We start from the raw sequence: 22,542 nt of genomic DNA, 5'->3' as shown, positions 1-22,542 counted from the left end.
CAGGTGGCCCAATGAGGTTTCATGCCCGGCCAACCTTGGACGTGCTGTTCTGGCTTGCTGGTAAGCTACTGGGCCCCAATTCAAGGCCTTGCCATTAGCAGGTAAGAGCCTAAACTGTCTGGGGTTGTCTGCCAAGATATTGACCCGCCTGCGCACTGCGGTCATCAGGACCGGCTCTGCTCGCTGCCTGCCCGCCATAAAAAGCCACGAGGCAGGGAGCGCAAGGGGTGCCTTGTTCAGTGGTGGCCCCTTTCCTATGCCATCTCTCCTCTGAACATGCACCAGAAGCCTGAGAGTTGCCTTCCTTTTTTGTCCCACTGACCGTGATAGGTAACACTTCTTCCCCCCCCCCCCCCGCGCCTTCAGGGGCCATGATCCGATAGTTCACAGTCCTGGTTATTTTGTCCCTTGGAGAGTGAGATTTTGCTTTTCTTTTCTTTTTTACAAAACTTTGGCTTGGCGTATTTTTCTGAGGGGGAGTGCGCAAACACATTCCGTGCAACCAGTGCTTAAAACACTCCCACATGCCCCTAAGCGCTGACGGGTCCAGCTGCGTTATTCCCACTAAATGTCCGGGCGGGGTGGAATTAAACAAATACATTTATAATCGGGAGAGGGGCGCATGCTCAAAGCCGCTCAACCCTTTCAAACAGCCGGACGCGCCGCCTCCTCTTTAACAAAATCAAACGAAACAAAACCTGTAGCGGCGGCAGCAGCAGTAGCAGCAGCGCATGCGCGGGAATCCTCCATTGGAAACGAGCGCGCGCTAGCCACTCCGCCTCTTCCCGCTCCCTTTTCTGCGCAGGCGCGAGACTGGTTAACCCCTACTATTCGTTCCATCCCGCCACCAAAGGCGCGTGAGGGAAAGTCGAGTCCCTCGCAGCCGCCATATTAGTTGGGTTTTTTAAAAACCACCCCAATCAGGGCGCATGCGCAGTAAGCGGCCGCCGCGGCGGCCAAAAGGGCAGGCGAGCCGCTTGGTTTGGCTGAGGGCGTGGCATAAAACGCCGGTCTCGCGGGCGTCAGGCGCCGTTCGTGCGTGCTTGCGTCAGGCTTGGCGGCGGCGGCGGCGGCGTCTTTTTCCTCCTCCTCCTGCTGCTGCTGCTGCTGCTGCTGCGGAACCTCCGGAGGAAAAGGGCGGTTGACGCCGAGCGAGGAGCTGCGCCCCGGCCGAGAGGCGCTCCTTCCTGCCCGGCCGCCCGGGTGAGTCCCACGCCCCCCTCCCGGAGGGCCGGGTTGCCATGGGAACCGCTCCTCGCTGCCCTGGGGTGGGGGCCGGGACACCCGCTTCCCCCGGCGGGCGGGGGGGGCCCTCGGGGGGACCTGCCGCCCTCGCCCCTCCGGCGGCCCTCAGAGGAGCCGGGCTGGAGGGTCGCCCAGGGGGCATCTAGTCCAGCCATCATCCCGAGGGGGGGTGCTGCCTTTCCCTCCCTCCCTGCCCAGGAACTAAGGGGGAGGCTGCTCTTCCCTCCCTCCCTCCCTCCCTCCCCCCCACCCGCAGCCCCAATGGCCATTGCGTCCCGTCGCCGGCCTTTCCAGGGGGCCCTGCAGCCGAGTTGCGGGTCAGCTGCTGCTGCTGCTGCTGCTGCTGCTGCTTCGCTGGGTCGTTTGCTGAGGTTGACCGCGCACTTTTCTCTTCCAGGGGGCTCGCCGCCAAGTACAAGGTTCCTCTCCCGCTCTTCGCAGGAGCCTTGTGAGATGGGTCTGTAAGGGGAAGGGGCTGCTGGGCGGGGGGCGGGGGAGCGGTGCAAGGTCAGTCAGCTACTAAGTCCCACCTGGGCGGAGGTGGGCCCACGTGTCCTAAGTCTTCGTGTCTACACCTGGGCGCTCTAGGCCTAAACTCGCGGTTTGGGGATGGGACTGACTTACAGGGAAACTGCATTGAGGTCGCTGGGGCTTACACCCAAGCAAACCTGTACTGAATTCCACCGACACATGCACAAGCAGAATATCTGACTAGTAGAGCTGTTGCGTTAAGCACCTGTTCTTGGAAGGAAAACCCATAGCATTCAGTGAGACTTATTCCTTGATACCATGCATTGCCTTGCTGGCTTCATAAGGATGTCATCGTAAAAACAAGAGTTCATGTGTTTGTAATACAGCAATGCTTCAGAATTCCAGTAGATGGAAACCACAGGAGGTGGAGAGCGCTTTTATGCTAGAATCCTGCTCACAGGTTTCCCACAGGCATCTGGTTGGCCGCCATGAGAACAGGATGCTGGACTAGATGAGCCTTTCGCCTGATTCATAGAATCACCAAATTGTAGAGCTGAAGGGGACTCCTGAGGGTCATCTAATGCAGCCTGCTGCAACGATTCAGCAGGCTCTTATGTTCACAGGCTCTTATGCTTCATTGTTAGCTGCACTAAGCTAGCACATTTTCAGATGCCCAGGGTTTTATGTGTTATTCAGTTGTCCTTGCCCTGCACGGCCAGTTGGTTTCCCCCTTGTTGCAAATCTGAGTGTTAGGGCACAATGGTTTGCTTTAAGCTGCCCACCCATGTATGTTTACCTGGGAATAAGTCCTGAGATGTTCAGTGTAGTTTACTTTCTAGTAGATACTCAGGATTGCAGCCCTAATGAGTTTGTGGCTGAGGTGAGATGAATGTGGGACTTCCAGCTCTTAAAATGTGCCTGCTGTCTCTGCTGTAGAAGGGTTGGGAAGGGCTGCAGCTTTGCAGTATAGCTTCTGCTTTGTATGCAGAAAGTTCTAGGTTCAAGTCCCAACAACTCTGGGTATGATTGGGAAACATTCCATGTCTGCAGCACTGGATGGTTGCTGCCAATCATTATAGACAGCACTGAGCTGCTAGAGGCATGAAGGATCTAACTGTACATGGCAGCTTTCCTATGCCTGCCATTACAAGTTATCCTATTGCCCTCTGCCAGCCACTATAGGAATGAGTGTTTAGAAACTGGTGCCTGAGTATTTGTTGTTATTTTCCTCTTCCCTTCCCATCCTTTTTCCCTTGTATATCGCGTTTTTTAAGATTCCAAGCCTGGTACTATGGACTGCCTTGTTTTGGTTGTATGTTAGCTGCTCTTTGACTAAAGATTGGAGTACAAATTCAATAATAAATCCTCTCCTGGTTTCAGGCACAGTCTATTGGAAGTGCATTTATCTGTAAAAAAAAGGTACAGCAAGGAGTTTGGTGAGATGATGTTGCTATAGTAACATTTCTATCTGGGCACATAGTGTCCCATGTTGGTTGTGGACCAGGGGAGTTCTGTTGAAATGAATTACTTTCCTGTATTACTTTCCTGTAGCTATGGTGTGTTTGCAGAGCAGTCAGGAGGAGAGACAAGGACATTTCCTGAGATCTTGAAAAATATGTATGGATATGAATAGCTGCCCAGTAGGCAACACGAAACATACACATCCAGTTCCATATGCCAGTTCCATATGAAACTTGTTAATGTTCTCTATAGCCTCTTCACATTTGGGTTTTGTTTCACTGGCCTTTGGTAGAAGACAAACACCTTTGGAGAGATTTGACCAAGTGTCACCGATTCTCTGAACATTCTGAGTCTTGAGTAATTGTCTTGCTTCATCTTGAATAACTAAAAGCTCATTCCTTATGGGACTGACAGTAGTTGTCACTTGTATTAAATTCTCGTAATGTGTAAAACTTGAAAGGGGCTTTTTATATAGAGAGATGTTTGGTTCCCAGGCCATCTCCTAAAACTTTAAAAAATCAAGCTTTTGTCATCTGCCTCCGCCTCCCCAAACCTCTGGGAGAAATTTCTTGGTTTGATATGCACACAGGTATTGGTGAGAGCAGTTAGAATGCTTGTACTATTCTGTCTTAACTTAAGTTCCATCAAAATGTGAGTATCCCATTAGAATATGCCTTACTCAAACTGCAAGGGTGTACTATGTTGTGCTCAGCTGATGATCTTAGCTGGGTGGATTTAGCAAACAAATAATGGAAGGTAGCAGTTCCCTAAAATATATTGTACCAACGCCATTTAGGGACTTCAAGGTTGAATTGTGCCTGACTGACAATGGAGAACAAGCACATATGTTGAAGAGCTGGCACAGAGTGTGCCTGGCTAATGCCATTGTCAATTGTATGTACACAGCAGAAGTGGAAAAAGCACAGGTGCTTATTTGCCTGCTTTGGATATCTGTAGCGCTCTGGCTTGTGATTTGTGGCTTCCATTGCTGATTCACCCAATAAATACACCCCAAGTGTTTGAGACCCATTGCATATACAGTGGTGCCTCGCAAGACGAAAAGAATCCGTCCCGCGATTCTCTTCATCTAGCGGTTTTTTCGTCTTGCGAAGCAAGCCCATTGACGGATTAGCGCTATTAGCGGTTTAGCGGCTTTTAGCGATCAGCTGTTAAGCGGCTTATCAGCGGAACAGCTGATAAGCAGCTTAGCGGCTTAGGAAAGGGGGGGAAGCGAAAAAAAACCTGCGGGAACTCGCAAGATTTTTTCGTCTTGCGAAGCAACCCCATAGAGAAATTCGTTTAGCGAAGCGCCTCCAAAACGGAAAACCCTTTCGCCTAGCGGGTTTTCCGTCTTGCGAGGCGTTCGTCTTGTGGGGCACCACTGTAATTGTTTTGGGTGTGCAAATAAAAATTATGCACATACTTGTGAAGATATAAAAGCATACCAGTGGGCAATGGGTGTCTGCCAGCTTGTCTATCAAAAGGATGAACATGTTAGCTGGGATTGACCAAAGTTGCCTGTTGAGTGCACTGTAACAAAACTAGGGTTTCTGTTGCACAAATATCTTTAAGTGGCAACACAGTTTTAAAGTCTACTATTTTTACATAGGGCTGGAAGCCTAAATCAATGTGACTTCCATTTACTGCTTTGAATCTGACTATTAATCTTTTCCTACAAACACACACACACAGCAGAATCCAGGTCAAGTTAAGCACTTCTATTCTCTATTTTCTAGTATTTTGTTACAGGGCTTTAAAGGGGAATGCCATAGTATTCACAGTTGGCACCATGGATGCTAACCCTTTTCAGACACATTCTTGGAGCATTAATTTGCAGTCCCAAAAAGAATTTTGCCATTTGTTCCATAGTTACTTTGTTTACATTTCTGAAAGCCAAGCATAAAGATTTCCAGTGATCAATTTCAGAAATAATGCTAGTGCCACATTTTTTCCCAGTCCCAAAGCACCTGCTCATTTGCCTACATTCCTCTTTGTATGTTGCTACTGCATTACTTCTCAGTTGCAAGATCTCTTGCAAACCCAGGAAATCCTAAGCATGTTTTTGTTATAACGTAAATGTGAAGTATACCCAATCATACTAAAATGTTTAGCCGTTTTGAGACCTCTGAAGCCCTGTCCTCTTGGAGAAATGACAGGCTAGGACTTGACTCTAGCAGCTAAATGGAGCATGAAGACCAGCTCTTGAATTTCCCTCCTTTCCATGGCTTAGGCGACATCACTGCTGCTTTTCCTCCTGTACTTAATAAATAGCCTGCTGGTTGAAGCTTTTTTTGAGCCAACCTTTCCCCCTATGCCCTAGAAATGAGCCATTTAGAAAAGTGCAGTGGGGCCACAAGAAGGGCTTAAGACACAATAGGCAGTTATAGGGGGAAATGGTCACATTTCTATCTTTGTTTGTACCCATAAAGCCATGCTATGGAGAAATAAAGCCTTGAATATTGTTTTGAAAGGAGGTGGGGTTCCCTCCCCAGTTTTATTCTGCTAAATACATCATGGTAGTTATCAAACCTTCATAAAGAATCCACTAGAACATATTGGTGATGCTTAAGGCCCTGATTCAGTAAACATACATGTTTAACTTGATTCCTGAGTAGTCTTGCAAGTAAGAAGTTGGGATTCTGGGTTGGCAAATTAAGTATCTTTGGAATGCATTTATAGGCAGTGGCAATCTTTAGTCTGAAACCATTGTGTTGCTACTGTTGATGTTTCTGGAAGAAACTTTTATGCTGTGTAAAGTGGCATGTGACTTCTGTTATTAGCTGGGAAATTGTCAGAAGAGTTTCCAGTTCAGGAATGTGTGTGCATATTCAGGTTTCTATGGTGCATTGACTTTTTAAAGTTGGTGGTTCCTGTTCAGTTGGTGGTTTATCAGATTATATTGCAGGAAAGCTTGAACTAAAACTGGATTTTAAAGAGAAAAACATTGTAGGCCATAAACAGGGGAAACCGCCTCATACAAAGTCATACCACTGGTCTGTTTAGCTCAGTACTATGTACACTGATCATGGCATCACTCCAAGACAGCAACATATCCTAGTCCTACTTGAATATGCCAGGAGATTGAACATGGGGTCTTTTGGCATGTAAAGCTGATGCTCCACTTCCACTGAGCTCCAGCATCTCCCCATAAATCAAGGACAGTGTTGTGAGGACAAGTAAGGCAACTATATTGCAAAGGCCAGTGAATACAGCAGCCTTCCCCACCTTGGTGTCCTCCAGATATTTGAAACTTTCTTCAGAAGGAGTGCATTGCTACTGTTGCTTTTATACAAGGGAAGGTTGAGGAGGTCACTCTGAGGGATGGGCATGAACCAGTAGTGAGGAACCTGTGGTCCTCCAGATGTTGCTGGACCATTTCTGGCAACCCCAGTTGGCATGGTCAGTAGCCAGGGATGATGATGATGAGGAGGAGGAGGAGGAGGAGGAGTCCAATAATGTCTTGAGGACCACAGGTTCCATGCCACTGCCTAACTGTTTACTGCCGTGGTGGCACCACCCAATCAAAAATGGATCTGTGTTTATCTGCATAACTGAGGCATTTATTGATTACACTAGAGTGCAATACACTAGAGTGCAACAAGGATTGTTCTCGAAGGTTCAAAGTGGTTTAGACTAATATTTAAGTTTTCATTTTAAAAAATCTCAAAAGAATGGAAGATTTTATTGCATTCTGAACAAAGGTAGTCAAACATCTCATTCTAGAAAGTTTTGCCTGATTTTTATAAATGTCAAACGGTGTTAGAATTATGATACTTTGAAGATTAAAGGCACTAACAAACTAAATTTTAAGTAAAAAGCACAAACTTAGCAACAGTTCTGTTAGTTTCATTAGATGCCTTAGAAATTGTTATGTTGGAAGCTGAAGTATTTTATTAAATTTCTTGCCTCATCTTGCATTTTGCTGTGCTTGCATTTCTGGTGTGAAAATACTCAGTATTCATTTTAAAATATGATACTAATTGTAAGCCTGGGGGCATGTTTTGAAAGGCCCAATATAAACCCTTCAACAATAAATAAATAATTTTTTTTTGTTCTTCTGTTAGCCTATTTTTTTGGTAGTGAGCTGAGCTCCTGTTACTGGGTCAACAAATGACCACATATATTGTGACGAAATAGGGACGCAGGTGGCGCTGTGGGTAAAACCTCAGTGCCTAGGACTTGCCGGTCGTATGGTCGGCGGTTCGAATCCCCGTGGCAGGGTGAGCTCCCGTCTCTCGGTCCCAGCTCCTGCCCACCTAGCAGTTAGAAAGCACCCCTAAGTGCAAGTAGATAAATAGGTACCGCTTTATAGCGGGAAGGTAAATGGCGTTTCTGTGCGCTGCGCTGGTGCTGGCTCGCCAGAGCAGCTTCGTCACGCTGGCCACGTGACCCGGAAGTGTCTTCGGACAGTGCTGGCTCCCAGCCTCTTAAGTGAGATGAGCGCACAACCCTAGAGTCGGACACAACTGGCCCGTACGGGCAGGGGTACCTTTACCTTTATTGTGACGAAATAAAAGTAGTAAGGGTGACATGTTTTGCCAGAGCTGGCAAAAAAATCACTTCAGTCATTTGCCACAAAACTAGTTATCAGTCCCTAGAAATTTAACATACTTTTTCCAGCTCCAAAATGTTCAGTTATTTTGTGGATATGTAGAGAGGTGGAGAAACATGTACATCAATGGTTCCCAATTAGCTAAGTACTGTGGACCTATTTTTCTAAAGCCAAGCTTTTGAAAAAGCCCTACTTTTGAAAATTTTGATATCTCTATGGTAGTTTTTGTTATGTGAATGGTGCTATGGACCCCCTGGGTGGGTTACGGACCCCCAGTTGGGAACCACTGATGTACACCACCTGGAGGAGTAGTGGGATATAACTGAAGAAGATGGTGGTGGTAATATGTTTGAAGTCATCCCATCTCAAAAAGGATACATTAGAGCTGAGAAAAGGCAACCAAAATTATTATGAAGCTAAACCCACTCTGCTAAAAGGAAAGGTTCCAAAATCTGATGCTTTCCAGATTTTTTTTTGGGGGGGGGCACCCGGCCATGATGCTGTGGGGAAAGTGAGTGGTGGTTGTCGTTGTTATCTGCACCTGTCATAATACTAGAATAATACTGATAATACTGGACTGGAGCATCATAATACATAATACTATACATAATACTAGACTGGAGCATCAAAAGAAACTGATTCAGGCTAGACAAAGAAGCAGCAGTTCTTAGCATCTGTCTCAAGAGACAATAAAGTGTGCCTCCAGGAGTGAAGTCAATCTGCTATGTTAGTAGCACTGAAGTGACCTTCCCAGGCACAAACCTGGACAGTGGACATGGAGATCCTGGGCTGCCCAGGCGACAAGACACACACACACACACACACACACACGCCTCACTGATGTGGTCCAAAGGAAAACAGAGCAATACATTGCACAAGCTGCCACAAGCTGTGGTGTTGATGGCCTTAAAACAGGGTTAGACAAAATAATGGAGCATTGTGTCAAAGGCTTATTAGCCTTGGTGGCTACAAGGACTGCCCATGTCCATATGCAGGATGCCACTGGACCTTGTTGCAGGGGAGCAACAATGAGAGGGCAGTTGGCTTCAAGCCCCAGCTGTAGGGTTCCTGGAATAATCTGCCCAGCCATTGTGAGAAGCAGGATGTTGGATGAGGTAGGCTCTTGGTATGATGCAACAAAGAAGTTACTTTATTTGGTAGGGGGAATAAAACGTGTGTGTGCGCGCGCACATGCATGTGCACATACAGCTCCTGGATGTTGCTGCAAAGAATGGTTGACATTCTATGTTCTTCACATGATTACAAGTGTGATGTCAAGACCAGAACCACATGCACAGCTTCCGAAGACCAGAGTGTTACCTGCTCAGTGGCATAGCGCTGTGCTGTTAGTGTTTGTGTGGTTCATTCAGTCTTCTGGCCAAAACTCCTGTAGCTCTTTGCACATACATGAGAAAGCTATGCATGCCATAGTGCTGATCTGTATCATACTGCACAAGTTTATGAGTTTGTAGCTGCATGCATGAGGCAATGGCAGATGTCCTGGTCACTTGGAGGCTTCTAATATTCTTATTTTAGAATGATTGGGAAATCTGGTTGGTACCAGATAGCCACATTTTAACTAATTAGATGAACATTTCTACCTGACAAGCTCAGATGTTGATGCTTTCTGTAATGTGCATACCCCATGGATGAGCAAATTAAATCATTCATCAGCAATTTGCCACAATATACATTTTGATCCTCTGTTATTTACAAGCTGAGCCTGCAAATGAGTGCAGTGTTGAGTGCTTTCTATTACAATATTTTCTAAAAATTTGTATTAAAATACAGTTGACTTTCCTAGGGCAACTTAAAATAAATCAATAGCAAAAGCAGGGTGGGGCCCAAGACTGATTTATAGCATTCTAAGTTCAAGATGGTATGATATCCATTCTTCTCAAATGCTCTTTGTCTTTTTTCAACTTTCTTTATTTGGGCACTCTTCCTGTTGGGGTTTTTGTCAGTTTTCATTCCTTGCAGAAGGGCTGCTTTGGCAACATGCAGATTTACTTGGAAGCGCCATGGTCCGCCACCAGGCATTTTAAATCTTGAAGATGCTTTTGATAAGGAATGCTAAATAGCTGGTGAACTAGAAAGAGGCTAACATGATTGTTTGTACCCTCTTTTTTGTTGTTCTGTGTTGCATTGGCAAGGCTTGAAGTAGCATTCTTCGAACCGCTGAAAGAATCATGTCGGCAGCAGCTGGACAGAAAAAGGGACCCGGCAGGCAGCGCAAGTGCGGCTTCTGCAGATCCAACAAAGATAACGAATGTGGGCAGCTACTGCTTTCTGAAAACCAGAAGGTGGCAGCACATCATAAGTGTATGGTAAGTGCTCCCAAACACTGCTGGAAGCTGCTCTTAGGGCAGAACACTGCTGCAGTGGGCTAAGAGGAGTTTGACAGGTGGGAGGGGGTACTTGAGGCTTCCTCCACCCTGATAATTCTCCCCTCAATTGCCTCTCATTGTTATTTTTAGTGTGATTTCCCCCCCCCCCCCCGGCAGGTGTCAACATTGTTGAATTCATAGGACTGATGTCCAAGTAAGCTTATGCATAGGATCATACTGCCCATTAAAACGCTTTAGAACAGAACATTATATATTCATAACTTCCTATAGTACTGCATGTTAAGAAACCTCTCTCTAATGTAGAAGTTCTGATATTGTCTTTAATTTAATCAGTTCTGAAGTCACAATTAGCTCGTTCTCTCTTTTGGTCTCTTTTTAGCTTTTTTCATCTGCTTTGGTATCTTCACACTCTGATAATGAGAGTCTTGGAGGCTTTTCCATTGAAGACATTGAAAAGGAAATAAAAAGAGGTACCAAGCTGGTAAGATGGCATTTCTAGCTCTTGAAAGTGAAAAAGCTCAACTCGAAATGAAATTTTGTTCAGTAAGTTGATAAAACTGCCAGCAGAGAAGCAGCAGTGCCAGTTTCCAGGAAGGTCTCACTGAAATCTTGTGAGCTCTTCCAGAGATTGTGAGATCTCACAAGGTTTTGCTGGAAGGTGATATCACTGCCAGCGCTTTGCACCAGCATGCAATGCAGGTAAGAGAGACATGACGCGGGCAGCAGGAAGGGGGCAGCACATTTCCATTTCAAGTCCAGTTGCAAAACGGGATGCAACACCCCTGGGTCATTCTGCTCCATCCTGTGAATGTATTTTCTGGCACAGCAAGGTCTAGGGAGCTTTAAAGTGAATTGCCACTGTTCTTGAAGAAACCCCCTCCTTTTTGTGTGTGTGTGTGTGTCTATACCACTGCACTATAATGTATTTGTGTAGAAAGCTGCCATAGGAGAACAGCTACTGCAACAAAACAGTGTTTGGAGGAGGCAATAGGCACACTCTCTTATGCTGCTTTTGTGCTCAACAGTAGTTTTGCAGCTGTTTTCAGTAACAGAATTGTCTGCATTGCCAAACATCTGATCTTGAAAAGATTTTAATAGAAGTTGTTTTGTACACCGATAAGTTTTGGATTGTGTTGCAAATCATGGATTAATTTGGCAGCTACTTAAATACAGACTGTTTCACTTCTTGCCTAATATACAAAGCTAGTTGTATTTGGGGCTTCTGCATTTCCTCTTGATTTCAGTGGAGTGTCTGAAGATCATGTGTGTGCCAGATAGATACACACAGTGTAACTCAGAAGTGTAGCTTTGCTACTTATCCAAGTTAGTAGGTGATATATAAGTGTAGAATATCTCAGAGTCTAATGGCACCTTAGACCAACAATGGCATAAGCTTTCATGGACCATAGTGCTCAAAAGCTATTATACCATAATTAGTTGCTTTTTAAGGTGCCTTTAACTTGTGTTTTTGCTGTAACAGACTTAACATGGAAACTGAAGTACAGTATAATCCCTGTTTATTCGGACTGAATACACATTTCCTCTGCCTTTAATTTGGTGCAGCTTCCTTTTCACATTCTAAAGTATCATGCAAAAGAAATAGCAGTACCAATTGAGTGCAATAAGCTTCCTTTCCCTCAGTTCTGCTCTAATCGCCTTTGCTGGTAAGAAGAAAGGTTCCAAATGTGTGTCTTTTTCCTGCTTTCAGATGTGCTCCTTATGCCACTGTCCTGGAGCAACTGTTGGTTGTGATGTAAAAACCTGCCACAAGACTTATCACTACTATTGTGCGTTGCATGATAAAGCTCAGATCCGAGAGAAACCTTCTCAAGGCATTTACATGTAAGGACCACTTGCATCTCTCCACCATTAAAGGAACCAACTTTCGTACTTAAGCAGAGATTTTCTGAGGTGGATTTCTTTCAGTGCAAAGTGCCTTGAAGTCTTGTTAGTGACGATATAGTTCTAAGCAGATATAAAAGCTTTTCCTTTGTGGCTAACTTTGCTCTCTCCAATGTTCTATCCCTAGGATATTATGTCGAAAACACAAGAAAGCACCACACAACTCTGAAGGTAAAATTATTCATAGCTCATTGTTTTAAGTAGTTCCGCATCAAAAAGTACACGCTTTCCAGTCAAGAGAAAATAGGATGAGGGCAGAAGCATATTAATAAGAAATAAATTACTCTTTGAGTAAACCTTCCTTGATCACAAGCATAAGCAAAGAAGAGTCCTTAAACAAGCCAAAAGCCAGCTCAGCTAATCAGGGTTTGAGCCAGAATTCCTGGGTCCTATGACATGGCAAGTCACTATTCTTCTAAAGTGACACTAATCTCTTCTGAAGTGGTAGAAGGAGGAGAATGGGAGGCTTGTCCACGGATCACTAAACCAGAGCTTTCCAAACTGTGTCGTGACACACTAGTGTGTCAGCTACAGTGTGTGGGTGTGTCGCATGAATGCTCCCCACACTTCTCACCAGGCTAGAAAGGGGTTAGTTTAACCTCCAGTTTGCTAGCAAAACTGAATTACTGTGTCGCAAAATGATGCATGTCCAAAAAGTGTGTCACCAACGTGAAAAGTTTGGAAAGCTCTGCACTAAACCATAGCATAGCATTGCCTCTGAAAACTGAGGTTGCACATGGGCCTATCATCCTCTCTGAATTTGTCTTTTAATGCCATTTAAGCAATCAGCACATCTTATTCTAGCAACCAGTAGCACATTGTGTGATGGTCTAGTATTATGGGAGTAGGAGGAAAAACTTCTCTTCACACTTTCACCACTATTTGCAAGAGTTTATAAACCTTATGATGTGTTGCTTTCTTTCTGAACTAAATCCTAACACTACAGAGTTCCTCAAAGTTTATCTGCAGGTGTGGTGTCTAGCTTTGTTTCTGATTTGAATGCATTAATTTGACACTATTGTTGTAAAAAAGGGGGGGGGGGGATTGGCTGTGTATAACATGTTCCATAAAGCGAGATGAGCGCCGCAACCCCAGAGTCGGTCACGACTGGACCTAATGGTCAGGGGTCCCTTTACCTTTACCTAACATGTTCCATTATCTGGCCTAAATTCCACTGTGAATTCTAACCTGTCTGCACACGTGGAATTACCTTTCCCTCAAAAATACCAAAAAGGGTGTTCCCTCACTATTGGTTGTTCCCTCACTATTGGTGTGTGGCTGAAGTTGGGCTCATTGAAAAAGTGTCCACATTTTTAATCAAAACTCCATGAGCAGAGTGTGCTTTGACCTCTAGAGAAATGGGAGCCTGCATGTTTTCTTGTCTCAAAAGACTTATTAGCAAGAACAGAACAACAATCTATTCAGTGTACAGTACATTGAACAAGCAGAATAAGCAAGCCCTAATGGTTTGAGTAGACATTCTAATAACTGCACTGTTTAATTCAAGGAACACTGTAAGAAAATACTTGTTTTTGCTCTTTAGCTGCTTATTCTGGGAATCTGTTATGTATATTCAGAAGTAATGGGAGAAGTGAACATGGGAGAACTTTAGCCGTATCAGTTCCTCCCTTCCTATAACTGGAAGTGAGCTTACATAAGTTATTTGGAACTTGCTTTCCCAGGTTATTGTGATTATGGCAGTGGGGAACATTGGGGTTTTATAACACAGGTTTTCAAATAATTAAAAAGTAGCCTGGGTTTAGCCCAATAAATTGCTGCTGCCATGTCAAAGCAAGCCCTGCTTTCCTCCCCAGGCAATCTTTTGTGCCAGTGGGTGTGTACCCTACAGGAGCTTGTGAAAAACCATTCTAGCCTTTTTATGTGTGGGGGTTTTCTTCCTTCAGATTTAGGAGAAGGTTTAAATGAACTAAATGAGTTGGAAACATCCCCTCCCAAAAAGAAGGGGCGCAAAGGAAGGCCCAGAAAATTGAGTCTCAAAGGGCAGCCAGAAGATACTCGATCCACATCTTCACATGGCACAGATGATGTAGAAAGCAGTTCTTATGTAAGTGCCTTCTATGTTTGTTTATAAACCTCTCAAAGAAGTCTAGGTCTCTTTTTTATAATGAACTTACTTTGTTGCCTTGTGTTGAAACCATATTTCTTGTTCTGGCACATTTTAGAAAAGTTTTTTTCTTCCAGAGAGACAGATCGCCACACAGAAGCAGCCCCAGTGATACAAAACCTAAATGTGGATTCTGTCATGCAGGTGAAGAAGAAAATGAAGCTCGAGGGAAGCTTCATATATTCAATGCCAAAAAGGCAGCTGCACATTACAAGTGCATGGTGAGAAAAGTCATTTTGTCCTTATTCTCTGGGAGTTCAAACATTTTCAGTGAAACTTTTCCTATGACATAGTATCATAAGCTGGATGTCCACCTCCTCAGAGCTTCACATTAATTTGAAATATAGCCGTCTACCAGCCAGGGCTTGCACACTTCACGATGCCACCTAGTTTAATGACATAAAAAGTGCTTCGGGGTCAAACCAAAATTTCATCTAGTCCAGCATCCTCTTTCCCATAGTTACCAGCCAGATGTTTCCAAGATGCCTTTATAAACAAGCCTTGAAGCCAAGACTTATCCCCTCACTGTGTACTGCCTCTGAACCTATATAGCTAGCATACTTAGTAGTCACTGACTGATCTCTTTTCCCCTCAGTGAATGTGCCCATACCCCTTTTAAAGCCTCAGCACATCGCCATCTGCCTGTCACATGTCCTTTTTTGACGTCCCACACAGCCAAGGTTTCCCACATTCCTAATATTTTGCCTCTCCTTTCTTCCTAGCTGTTCTCTTCTGGCACTGTACAATTGACAACAACTTCAAGGGCAGAGTTTGGTGATTTTGATATTAAAACTGTACTTCAAGAAATCAAACGAGGGAAAAGAATGGTATGTCCTCCTTGTCTGAGCCTGACCTATCCACCCACCTGCTTTTACCCTGCCTCTTCTCCAAAGAGCTGAGTGCTGCAGACATGATTCCTTGCACCCCTTCTTCTCACAGCAACTGTAGACTTGAGAACAGTGACTGACCCAAAGTGACAGAATAAGCTTTGTAGTAAAGCAGAGGTTTGGAGCCAAGTCTCCCCTGGTCTCTCACATTAGCCACTACTGCAGATAGAAAGTAATGCATGTTGAGCGGCTGTATCTATTTTTAAAAGTTTTAATAACATGAATTCCCCAGCAAACTGCTTGCATGCTGTTGAAAAATGTTACCAGAAATGAGAACTTTAAGAATATAAAATTATTGTGAAGCAGGAAGATATAGATTAATACCTCTCTCTCTCTCCCCCCTACCCCCCCCCTCTCTCTCTCTCTCTCTGTGTGTGTGTGTGTGTGTGTGTGTCTGTCTCCTCCCTCTAATGTCTCTATGTAACAGAAATGCACCCTTTGTAGTCAGTCTGGTGCAACTATTGGATGCGAAATCAAAGCCTGTATCAAGACTTACCATTACCACTGTGGAGTGCAAGACAAAGCAAAATACATTGAGAACATGTCACGAGGAATTTACAAGTAAATGCCATTCTCTTTTACTTTGCCACACACTTTACTGGAGCATAGGGCAGGCTGGCCATGGGGTTATCATTTCTATGTAGTTGAACTGATGTGAATAGAGAGGCATGTATGTTTTGGCCAACAGGAAACTCACATGAGGCAGTATATTTCAGTTTGTTCCACTGAAGACTGTAGACTTCTTCACTATGCTTAACACAGAATAATGTTTCCAGTAAGCATTCTGTTTTGAAATTAGCAAGGCATTCTGCCAAAGTTAAACTTGTGTGTTTTAATGTATTAAAAAGCATGCTTTTGAAATGTTGCTCTACAACCATGTTCTTTGTGTTCCTAAATGTAGTGCAGGGGTGGGGAGTCTGCAGTCCTCAGTTGTAGGTGGCTTCTAACTTCCATCAACCCTGCTGAGCATGGCCAGTGGTCAGGGATGATGGGAGTTGTAGCCTAGCAACATCTGGAGAGCCACAGGTTCCCAACCTCTGATTTAGTAGGTCTGTATTAATAGTGTTTTCTGTACCTGGGATGGGGAACCTGTGACCTTCCTTGTACCTGAACTACAACTCTCATCATCTATTGGCCACGCTGGCTTGGGCTGAATTGAGTTTACTTACATCTGGAGGGCTACAAGCTCCCCACTCCTGTTTATAATTAGCTGAATAGTTCTTATGCAGTTATTTCTTCGCGTGCTCCCCTCCCAAAGCAAATGGAAGCTGAGAAGGGATTTGCTGAAAGTGATGGCCAAAGTGAGATGACAGCACATCAGGCTGTTTGTCCAGCCCAGTGTTGTCTCTCTGGGAGCTCAGGCCATCTGACCCTTTCTAGGTGGTTTCAACACCAGCTGCAGTTTCCCATGACAGTTCTTCTTACGGATGACTGCTCTCCAGCACCCCAGGTTCACACCCAAATTGCCTAATGGCCTTATTGCCATTGTGTCTGACCCCAAAGGTTGGTCACAAAGTGGCATTTCCTGAACAGTGTGTAAGTTCTGTCTCTTCAGATTTGGTGGTTTGGCTTCATGTCGCCTTATTTGTTTTTCCTTCTTTGAGTGTCTTAGCTTGATTTACCTGGAAAGTGCCTTCAGACGTCTTGAGCACAGTCTTGTTGGATTGCTTCGCAGTGCAGGGAGGATAGAATGATACTTAGTTCCGGCTTTTTGTGCCCAACTGATTCAGTTAGTTCCTCCTAAAGAATTTGCAGTATTAGGAACCTGGAAGGAAAGCCATGGCCAATGGATTGAGTTCAACAAGTGCTTTTCACACCCAAAGACAGCATCTTAACAAGCAGTGGTGTGAAGCAGAAAAGCTCCCACAAAGCTTTCAGCTGCTATGTATTTTTTGTTGGGACTTGGAAAAAACATATTCCCAATATAAAATTAATTAATAACTTAATAGATTTTTAGTTGTATGCTTATTGCTATTGTTAGCCATGCTGGGAACAAGAATACGTACTGAAGTATTCATTGGGGGTATACATTATGTATGTAAATAAATATATCTGTACATGGACAGCTTGAGAATTGTAGTGAACTTTATTCAGGCGGCTGTGATTGATATATATGTGTGTGTGTGTGTGTGTGTGTGTGTGCGTGCGCGCGCGCACACACACACACACACACACACACACACTTAGGGCTTTGTGCCATGTTAGAATTAGTACTCTAATGGTTTTCGGTGCCTTCATTCTGCCCCCCCCCCCCCGCTCCTTAATTTAAGCCACATAAACTAACACATGCCATGAGTTGACATGGCTTAAAATATTTACAAGTGTTTCAGTAAAATGTGTTTTATAAATAAGCTTTGAATTGGATTGAGTATAACACAGAGTGATCATTTTTGTATCTAATTAGAAGTAAGATTCATTAGGTTGTTTCTGTACACATTTGATGAAAAATAAGTCCCATTGAGTAAAGGAGCCGTTTACTTCTGAATAGACATGCTTGGATTGGGCTATTAGTGTAGTTCAACAGTGCTTATTTTTCTCCCTAATCATATATTCCAGTACAAATATTTTGGCTACTGGAAAATCTTGAGAGATTTTAAATAGCATATAAAATTTAAATGCTATACTTCTTTTAGTTTTGTTGATTAAATCAGTGCTAAGTAAGTGCTAAATGAGATTCCAGTAGACATCCAGGAAAAAAAGATTTAAAATATTAATGTACATTAATTTCAGTTGGTTAACTGTGAGTAGGACTTGTCTGAATACCAAATAGATGCTAGATATTTATTGTCTCCATTTCATCCCTTATATGCTACTGAATACTGAACAGAGATGAATACTTTCCACACTCCCTTATGTAACTACCCAAATAAATGGCAATGGTCCATTGTATTTCACAATTGCATATTAGGCTTTTAGATTAGCCTGGCTGCTCTGAAGGGGTTAGGAATTATTGTGGGATCTGCATGTGACCTTATCTGTATGTATAAGAGACCCATGAAGGACCAGCAAGAACTGGATTAGCACAGATTTGGTCAAACACTCCAAAGTCTTTTTATTCTCTGGACAGTAGCTTGGTGGAAGATATTTTGCTGCAAGGGAAGAAAGGGTTTTGGTCAAATTCAGCCTCACTACTAATACCTTCAGAGATCAGTCCCATCCTACTCTCCCCCCCCCCCATTAGCTTTACAGTGATTGAGGAACCTTAGCCCCCTTTATAGATAGTTGGTGACAACAGCAAGGAAGCAATACACAAGTGAGAGACACGATAGCCTTGCCTATCTCAAAGTTAGAACCACTAAATCTGTTTGGCTTGCCCTAAGGCCAGAATATTTACCCATTCATTTAGGTTATTTAAAACATTTCTATCCCTGGTCTTAAATTAAACATTTTCAGGTTGGTTTTACAATAGCTCATAAAACGCAACTGGTGAAATACATTAAAAAGCAAACGTAAACATAATCACAATGGCACGCACTGGACTAGATGAACACCCTGTGACACGGGTTGTCCCCCCCCCCCCCCCGCCCCTACCTTGTATTGTCTTCTTAGGCTTTACTGTAAAAACCACAGTGGAAACGATGAGCGAGATGAAGAGGACGAAGAGCGAGAGAGTAAAAGCCGCGAGAGGTCAATAGCTGACCATAGTGGAGTTTCGCAGCAGCTCAATGGAAACTAGGTATGGAAGTTCTCACCTGCCAGCCCTCCAGAGGTGCCACAAATGGTGTAGTTATTTGTGGTATATTTTAAGTTTAGCAATTGCCAATGATTAGGTTAGTTTTTGTTACTTTAAAAAAAAATCCTTTTACTTTTAAAAAATCCCTGTTGCAAAAGAATCCAGGGATATTTCTCAACCTTAGCTAACTTTACAAAAAACTCTGCCTTTCTGCCAGTAAACGTAGCTGTCATGTTCAGTTAAGTAACCTGCTTTTCTCTCTTTTTTTATTCTGTACTATTTTAAAATCTTCTCTCTCCCTCCCTGTCATCTTTTAAACAGGTTCAAGTTAAACAGAATGAATAAGACATCCATGATTACTAATTTTTGTTTTTGTTTTGTTTTGTTTTTTAAAAAAGGCTTTATAAAGTCTGAAAGGGGTTGGGACCCCCCCTTTTTTCTTTTCTTTTTTACTGCCTGACTGTTAGAAATGTCATTGAGCTGCCAGAAGTGTTCATGTGTGAGCCTTCGATGAGCGGCATGTCAATATTATGTAGCTAGTTAGTCTGCAGTGTTTGGAGAGAACAACACACCTACCCTGAAACACTATACAAATGAGATGTAAATGTGTACAGTGTCAAAACAACAGCAAACATTGAAATAGGAAGCATGGTTTCTGGACTAAATGAATCTTCCAAGATGTGGAATATGTTAGGTTCAATGATTTTGTGCAGCAAGGGAAAGACAGAAGGTTTAACGTGCAAAGCAGACATGACTGTGCCATAGGAAGACTGTAAAGAAGTGCATTTTGCATTTACCTTCACTTAAGAACCACGGAGGGAAACTGTTGTCCTCTCTTTTGCAAAAGCACACAGTGCATAGGAAAAAAAGAGAAAAGAATCCTGCAGCTCCAAGAGCATGTGCTGAACCATTTGGATCTTTATTCCTGTTAAGATGGTTTCTACTGCCTAGCATTCCTTGCTGGAGATGACTCAAGCTGCTGTTGACTATAAGCTGTGAGCTTCAGTACTCATGCCAAAGGGCTGTGGTTCATTCTTTCCCCCCTGCTCCCACCCACTCACCACCTCTTCTAGTCTCCCTGCTTTACCCGTGGCTAATGGCAACTGAAAACCAAGTCTTCACTTCTGGAGGCTGCAGGAGTGGGGGGAACACTCAACCTGTCTTAGATTTAAGAGTTCCTGCTTAACTCTCACTATGGAATTTAGCCACCTTTATTGGACATCATACCTCAATTGCTCTGTGCTGCGTGGAACACATCATGTTTTGTCCAAAAATAAAATATGTACAGATCCCGTATGCTGTAAGAAGAATGCAGAATAAGATTCTGGGTTTTGGTTTTTTTGTGTTCTTTTTTTAATATAGAAAGAGGTCAGTATTTATTTTGAGTCTTGTGACCACTATATGAGAATGTTCTAGTATTTGATTAAGGCTTCCTGGCATATCAGCAAGTTAAATGCTGTTAAAATCTTCCAAATGCTCTGCTGGAGCCTAATTTATGCCAAGTCTTAACATCCCAGTTATGATGTCATTGAATCTTGGTATTTCTATTCATTTCTTCTGTTGTCCTAGTAAAGCCTATTGTTTTCAACACAACCAAAAAAATATATATATACTTGTTTGCAAGCTAGCAAGTTCACTCTAAATGTTGTTATCTCTTTTGAATTCAAGGCAAAACTGCAAAAGGAAATATACTGACCATTGGTCAGAAAACCAGAAAGGTTCACTAGCCGTGGATGTGGCAAAAAGCACTCCATGAATATGATTTATGTTTCTGACTTCCGTTTCTGAAGCCTTTTTGAGTTTCATTTTATTTTTGATCCTTTATTGTTTTCTTAAATGCATTTAATTGATGTGTTGAGGGACTTAACTATTGTGTATAAGAACAAATACTCCCTCAAATTGAAATTCAATCCAGTTGCATTTGAAAACTTCCTGGAGGAATGCAGTTTTCGTAGAAAAGTTGTGTATAAAAGTTAACTGCTCTTATGCCATTGACCAATTTTTATTATTATTATTTTTTGTATTGTAACATTTAAGATTAAAGGCGCAACTTGTACTGAAATAGATTTCCACCAGGCTCTGCGCTCTTTCAAAAGCATGAGTTGTGTGTGTTTGTTTATTCCTGTAATCGTTTCTAAATACACTCATAATTTATTATATTAGACCAGTGTTAGGGTTATTTTACTTCTTTGGGGAAGCAGTTTCAAAGTCTAGTGTGAGTCGTGATGCATTCAGAATGGACATGAAAAATCCCACAAAATTCCAAACAATTCTTTTAAAAAGCCTGCAGCCACACCACTCTGAAAGCACCCAATCCCATCTGATCTTGGAAGTTAAGCAGGGTCGGGCCTGGTTAGTACTTGGATGGGAGACAAAGAAAAACACATGCTGCTGTCAACCTCCAACCTCTGTAATGACACCCAGGGACAAAGAATGTTGACCATGTCAGGGTTCAGAGTGCCTAGGAAGGCTCATCTATAGATCATTGATAAATGGGAATAAGCTTAAGTTGATACCCATGATCATACTCAGCCTTTCTGTGAAATAAAGGGAGAAGTCTCGGAAGTAAACAAGCTGCTGAATTTTTCACTCTGCTCGGAAACAGAAGCACACTTGTTGGCAGCATCTGTTTGCTTTTCAGCCAAAATTGGCTAACAAACCAGCTTCCACTGAAGAGGTACAGCATATTTGGTGTGGGGGTGGTGGTCTCTTCTGAGCCTAAATATACCATAAAGGCACATTCCTCTAGAGCAGTGGAAGCTGTCGTGTGGTCCCCTTGGATATTGGGACTACAGCTCCCATCATCCATTGTCATTTGCTGTGGCTGATAGGAGTTGTGGTCCAAAGCAGCTGGAGAGCCTGTGTTAGCCACTCCTGCTCCTAAAGGGAAGAAACAGAATAATTTAGGTACTGAAGAAGAAGAAGAGTTTGGATTTGATATCCCGCCTTTCACTCCCTTTAAGGAGTCTCAAAGCGGCTAACATTCTCCTTTCCCTTCCTCCCCCACAACAAACACTCTGTGAGGTGAGTGAGGCTGAGAGACTTCAGAGAAGTGTGACTGGCCCAAGGTCACCCAGCAGCTGCATGTGGAGGAGCGGGGAATCGAACCCGGTTCCCCAGATTACAAGACTACCGCTCTTAACCACTACACCACACTGGCTGATCAAGATACCAACTGAGGAGCAACCCATTCATTGATCTGGGCAGTTGCTGATACCATCCAGTTTCTAGAACGTGGGGACAGCTCTGTCTCGCTTGGGGAAGGTTTAAAGCTCACACAGGGTATGCCTGCCAGTTCACTTATTTCATCACTGCAGCTGAATTTAATAACTATAAAGTGCTTTCCCCACAGCATTAGCTACCCAAGGGCCAAGTATCTGGCTATGGACACCCAGAGACATTTTTATGGTTGTTGGAAACACGAATTGCCATGTATTAAAGGTAGCCTTAAAAAGTATTATTGCTGGATCCTTCAGTGTGTGAGAGAGATCTGGTTCCAAGTGCTTTTTGGGAATACAGTGGTACCTTGGGTTACATACGCTTCAGGTTACAGACTCCGCTAACCCAGAAATAGTACCTTGGGTTAAGAACTTTGCTTCAGGATGAGAACAGCAATCGTGCTTCAGCGGTGCGGCAGCAGCAGGAGGCCCCATTAGCTAAAGTGGTGTTTCAGGTTAAGAACAGTTTCAGGTTAAGAATGGCCCTCCAGAACGAATTAAGTACTTAACCTGAGGTACCACTTTACAGACAGTATATTCACATAGCACCACCCCAAGGGTGGCAGTGATAGGGTTAATATTTAGATGTTCTTGAGCAGAGTTTGTCTCATCCAAAAAAGCAGATCCATTTCATTAAAAGTATGTGTGGCTTTAGGGCTG

At 43.5% G+C, this 22,542-nt stretch overlaps 1 protein-coding gene across 2 annotated transcripts; it reads left to right on the top strand.

Moving 5' to 3' along the window:
• The first annotated feature begins 1,036 nt into the window (after positions 1-1,036).
• On the top strand, positions 1,037-20,762 carry PHF6 (PHD finger protein 6). 2 transcript variants are annotated; one of them, XM_081846825.1, is made up of 12 exons: positions 1,037-1,203; positions 1,643-1,702; positions 9,883-10,056; positions 10,457-10,558; positions 11,786-11,919; positions 12,107-12,150; positions 13,884-14,044; positions 14,182-14,325; positions 14,827-14,931; positions 15,419-15,552; positions 18,541-18,667; positions 18,986-20,762. In XM_081846825.1, exons 3-11 carry the CDS (start codon positions 9,919-9,921, stop codon positions 18,665-18,667), a joined length of 1,089 nt encoding a protein of 362 aa, XP_081702951.1. In that variant the 5' UTR covers positions 1,037-1,203; positions 1,643-1,702; positions 9,883-9,918; the 3' UTR covers positions 18,986-20,762. The 2 variants fall into 2 exon arrangements, with proteins under 2 accessions (XP_081702951.1, XP_081702950.1); XM_081846824.1 differs by lacking the exon at positions 1,643-1,702 and having other exon boundaries at positions 1,038-1,203.
• The last annotated feature ends 1,780 nt before the right edge of the window (positions 20,763-22,542 follow it).

Source organism: Podarcis erhardii, assembly GCF_964252035.2.
Source record: "Podarcis erhardii genome assembly, chromosome: Z".
NCBI classification, from domain to species: domain Eukaryota; kingdom Metazoa; phylum Chordata; class Lepidosauria; order Squamata; family Lacertidae; genus Podarcis; species Podarcis erhardii.
Note: the sequence above shows the minus strand (reverse complement) of the source record. Positions and strands in the feature narration are given on the sequence as shown.

Bases quoted from the DNA above. Each gene is read 5' to 3' on its own strand.
- PHF6 (XM_081846825.1), top strand. From the start codon at position 9,919: ATGTCGGCAGCAGCTGGACAGAAAAAGGGACCCGGCAGGCAGCGCAAG. The intron at 10,559-11,785 runs GTAAGATGGCAT...TCCTGCTTTCAG, and splicing joins TAAAAAGAGGTACCAAGCTG to ATGTGCTCCTTATGCCACTG. The intron at 14,932-15,418 runs GTATGTCCTCCT...TCTATGTAACAG, and splicing joins TCAAACGAGGGAAAAGAATG to AAATGCACCCTTTGTAGTCA.